This window comes from Andrographis paniculata, unplaced genomic scaffold, assembly GCF_009805555.1.
Source record: "Andrographis paniculata isolate CXL003 unplaced genomic scaffold, ASM980555v1 Contig54END, whole genome shotgun sequence".
Classification (NCBI taxonomy): Eukaryota; Viridiplantae; Streptophyta; class Magnoliopsida; order Lamiales; family Acanthaceae; genus Andrographis; species Andrographis paniculata.
In genome coordinates, this window is record NW_026137589.1 from 799,444 (window position 1) to 804,314 (window position 4,871).

At 33.3% G+C, this 4,871-nt stretch overlaps 1 protein-coding gene across 1 annotated transcript; it reads left to right on the top strand.

The window, feature by feature from the left end:
• Positions 1-293: 293 nt before the first annotated feature.
• Positions 294-2,848, top strand: LOC127255919 (metal tolerance protein 1-like). Its single transcript, XM_051281693.1, has 2 exons — positions 294-550; positions 1,417-2,848. Exon 2 carries the CDS (start codon positions 1,417-1,419, stop codon positions 2,638-2,640), a length of 1,224 nt encoding a protein of 407 aa, XP_051137650.1. The 5' UTR covers positions 294-550; the 3' UTR covers positions 2,641-2,848.
• Positions 2,849-4,871: the final 2,023 nt, after the last annotated feature.

Sequence of the window (4,871 nt, forward strand, 5' to 3'; positions counted from 1 at the left end):
GATAATATGAAAGGTAATTAATTTTTATAGTAAAAACTATAAAGACAATTAATTATAAAGGTAAAAAAAATAAATAAATAAAAAATAATGGTAATGGTAATGGATACTGTTAACTAATTAAACAATTATTGTCCGTATTACTATTAAACCGGAAATTTATGGAATATATAAGAAAGGTATACTGTTTTTACGCCGCCTCAAACGAACTCTAGTCCAAACAAGCCTAGCCCATCATCCATTAATATCAACCAATCATTGACAGCTGTAACAAAACAGCATATCATGATATCAGTCCAAATTGCATATCATTTCAAGCTCTCAACAAAGCTTTTAAAATTTCCTGCATTTTCGTAAGCCGAAAAGATTCTCACAATCGCCGCTCCCGAGAGAACCCTAAAATCGAGCGTCAATTGCAAAAGAGGCACCAATTTCTTTATTACGTCTTCACCTTTTTGCACAATTGATTTCCCGATTGCGCGGCATATTCCACACCCTTTCTCCAAAACCAAAAGTTTGTCGAGCTCTGTTCGGGTTCGGCTATCCTCGAAAGGTTTCTTTCTTAATCTGGCTACACCATTAATAATCTTATCAACATCCTGTACAGTAGTTGTCTGAAGATTCTTCTTTATATCGCCTACTTTTTGTGAGATTGAATATTCGCCTGTTCTTCAATATGCGTGAAATGTTATAAGCTTTGGGGAAAAAAGAGTATAACTGCACTTGCTTTGATTGCCTTTTGATCCTTTCATATATAATGCCAGTGTAGAATGTAATTTATAAATCTCTTGTTCTTTTGAATTGTCTGTCCTCTTTTGTCTGTCCTTATTGTCTGTTTTTGGCCCAAACCTTCATCCTGATTGTAATACTTTCTAATTTCTAGGCTTTATCTTATGATTTGTGATATTTGAAATTAGTTTCTGTATTCTGTTTTTTTATTTCAATGATAAGCATGGTATCTTTTTCCTGTATATATATATGCCTTAGTTTTTTTTGGGGCTTGAAGCTTTAGGATTGTGTTCTGTTGAATGCACACACTACTGGTACGAGATTGTCTTATGCCTTGCAAATCCCATTACGAAATCATTTCTTGGATTAGACTTTCAGATTATATAAGTTTTGTTTTGTCGATTCCATTCTAATTATCTAAATTTCCTTAATTTTAGTTATTTTCTAGGATTTTAGTTAATTTAATTCGAAATCCCCCTTCTTTACTTTCAATTTCACTGCACACAGAAGAAATTTCTATCATGCAAATCCATCCCTTTTACTGAATTACATTAAGATACTGGTGGGATTATCTTTAATTTCTAGTAATGTTTTCCAGAGTTAGCTTAAGAAATGGAATATGAAAAGCTTTTGTTCTCTGCATTTACAGAGCTAGTCGATTAATGATGGAATGTCTGATTTTATATGCAGATGGATGCTCAAAATGAACATTCTAGACACGATATTGAGGCGTACACTGACATGGCATCGCCGGAGAAGGGCTATGGAGGGAGCAAGGTATGCGCCGGAGCAGCGTGCGGTTTCTCCGACGCGAACAGCACTTCGAAAGATGCACAAGAGCGTTCAGCTTCAATAAGAAAGCTTTTGATTGCAGTTGTGTTGTGCATAATTTTTATGAGCGTCGAAGTCGTCGGGGGCATAAAAGCCAACAGTCTTGCAATTCTGACCGATGCGGCTCATTTGCTCTCCGATGTTGCTGCCTTTGCGATTTCGTTGTTTTCATTATGGGCCGCAGGATGGGAAGCCAATCCGCGCCAATCTTACGGATTTTTTCGGATCGAGATACTCGGGGCCCTTGTCTCGATTCAGATGATCTGGCTTCTTGCTGGGATTCTCGTTTACGAGGCGATCGTACGTCTCATCCACGATACAGGCGAAGTTCAAGGCTTTCTGATGTTTGTCGTCTCGGCTTTCGGATTGTTGGTCAATGTTATAATGGCGATCTTGCTTGGACACGATCACGGGCATCACGGGCACAGCCACGAACACAGCCACGACCACGGGATTACGGATCACGATCACGGTTCCGACGAGGATCACATATATAGCCACGGAGTGAGCGTCACTCGGCATCATTCCCACAACCAAGTTCATCATCACGAGCACGACGAGCGTCAATCGGTCCTCAACGAGGCGCTACTCGACGCCCCGGCCGATGGAGAATCTAATTCAAAGTGCGGAAATGAAAAGAAGCAACGGAATATTAACGTTCAAGGGGCTTATCTCCACGTGCTCGGAGATTCTATCCAAAGCATCGGAGTCATGATCGGTGGAGCTATCATATGGTACAAACCGGAATGGAAAATCGTCGACTTGATCTGCACTCTAATTTTTTCGGTCATAGTTCTGGCGACGACGATTAGAATGCTGAGGAACATTCTCGAGGTTCTTATGGAGAGCACTCCCCGGGAGATCGACGCGACGAGACTTGAAAAGGGGCTTTGTGAGATGGAGGAGGTCGTCGCCATTCACGAACTTCATATTTGGGCAATTACCGTCGGGAAAGTGTTGTTAGCGTGCCATGTGAAGATTAGGCCCGAAGCCGATGCCGACATGGTTTTGGACAAAGTTGTCGACTACATCAGGAGGGTATACAACATCAGCCATGTAACGATTCAAATCGAGAGGGAATAAAACGGTCTCTTTTCTTCGGATTGAGTCGAGGTTAGTCCTCTTGCTGAAACTAGTTTATTATGGATTGATTGTCCGAAATTCCAATTTAAGAGTGTAGATAGATATCTGTTGGTGCCGTGCCCGTGCCCGTGCCCTTAAGATTTGTTTCGGTTAAGTATGTGGGATTTCAATCATTGCCGTAGACAATATTATGTGGGAGTTCTTATCACTTTGCTTATCTCACTTCAAAGTTTGGGTTAGGTTAGTGGAATATATATCATTGATTACATATTATATAATTATTTTTAAAACAAAAAATTAATAAAATAAAAAATTTAAATGTATATGGCAAATGTCGGTAAGGAGGGACACACTATATTGAAGGTAAGGTAACTAAACGCAATAATAGAGGAACAACATCCGAACTCTGTTAGTTATTTAAAATGTTCCCTAATTATTTTCTATTTAAGATTTTATTATCCGTATACATAAAAAATAATAATAGTGATAATGAAACATATCAAAATGAGTTTTTATAGGTGTTTGCCTTTGGTTTGAGTTTGAACCCTTTATTTGAAATGTAATATAAATAATATCACTTCCGTTCAACTCTAAGAATCTCATATATTTTTTTGCGTATTGATCTTTAATATTAATTATTATATCAAAACGTAGTACAAATAAAAAATTACAAAAATACTTTTATTAATGTCTTATAATACTAATAGAAGAACACTTATAGAAAAAATTATATGATATTATAATATTTTTAATATTAAATATAATGATGTAAAATATAAATATTTAGAGGTGAGAGAATATTATGATACGTGTAAGAGAAAGGCGGTGTTGAGTAGTCGCACGTCAGAAATTTAAAGGGATTGCAACCCTTATAGAGAGGAATGTGATAGTAATGAATTTTGTGATGTAATAGAGGTTGGTGGTATAATTTCAACACTTTTTATTGTATTTTGTACATGTGCTTTTGTTGTTCTATTTTATAAATTAAGAACAGTAAAATTGTATCCAAATGAAATAAATTTACATAAAGTTCAGTAAAATCTCAAATAAAATATAATACTCCAGTAAAAGATTATGGATAAAGGTAAGTATTTCCTTGCTTAGTCATTTACTTTTGTTGTAAATTTGATTGTTTTATTTGAATAAAAAGTTTTGTTGTGCATAATAAGCATTTTGGGTGTATAATATTGGAGATTTGAATATTGAATAAGAAAACTTTCAATTTAAATAAATATAAAAAATCTTCAAAAATGTCCAAGGAAACAAGTCCTTTTTTCGGGTAATAAGGATAATTTTATGTTTTAACATAAATTTGAATGCATTTGATTGGAGGTTTGAATTTTGGATTTGGAATAATAAAATTTTGAATCCCAATGATTGTTTGATTTTATATCAATATATTTTGATGTAATTTTTAAATATAAAAATAAAAATAAATATATGATTTAATAATTTTAGAAAATTTTTAAAAAGGATAATAACAATCCTCCAAAACCCCCAAACAAAATATTGTTTGAATTTTGGGTGCATTTGGTTGCTTGTGTGGAGTTGTTGTACTTGAACGTATGTTTGAACTAATATTTGGTTGTTTATTTACGTTATAATATGTATTTGATGAAAAATGAATTTAGAAAATATTTTAATTGATTTATAAACTATTATATTCCAATTAAATTCATGCCGTGCAACATTATTTTGTAGAGAATTTTTATATATGATACAAAAAAATATATAAATATATTTATTTTTTATATAATTAAAATAAATTAATTTATGTTAATAAATATTTAAATACATATAAATATATTTATTTACTTAGAAATGACTTTAATTTATTTTTTTAAGAAAAAAATAGTTGAGATAAAAATTGACGGGAACACCAACCAAGAAAGTAATTTATCTTATTTCCCAATAATGTGCATAAAGTACCATTTTAGATTTTAGTCCTTGTAAGTTCCGATAATTTCGCCAAAATTTTAACAAATATTCTCTGTGCATTGAAATTTATGCGAAAACTTTTCAGAGCAGGTTTTGAGTGTGATCGAATATTGATTCATTCTTTTTTGGTAGTAATAAGTGCAAAAAAGACATTACGATTTTGCATTATATTAGTCTAAACAGGTTTAGGCATTAAAAAAATAATACTTTCTGTAAACAGCACCAAAAACTTGTGTCTATTGTAATAAAATGTAGAAAATGCATTATCTAAACAGCAGGTTTAGAAATAAAAT

Coding starts and splice junctions, on each gene's coding strand:
- LOC127255919 (XM_051281693.1), top strand. CDS start 1,417: ATGGATGCTCAAAATGAACATTCTAGACACGATATTGAGGCGTACACT.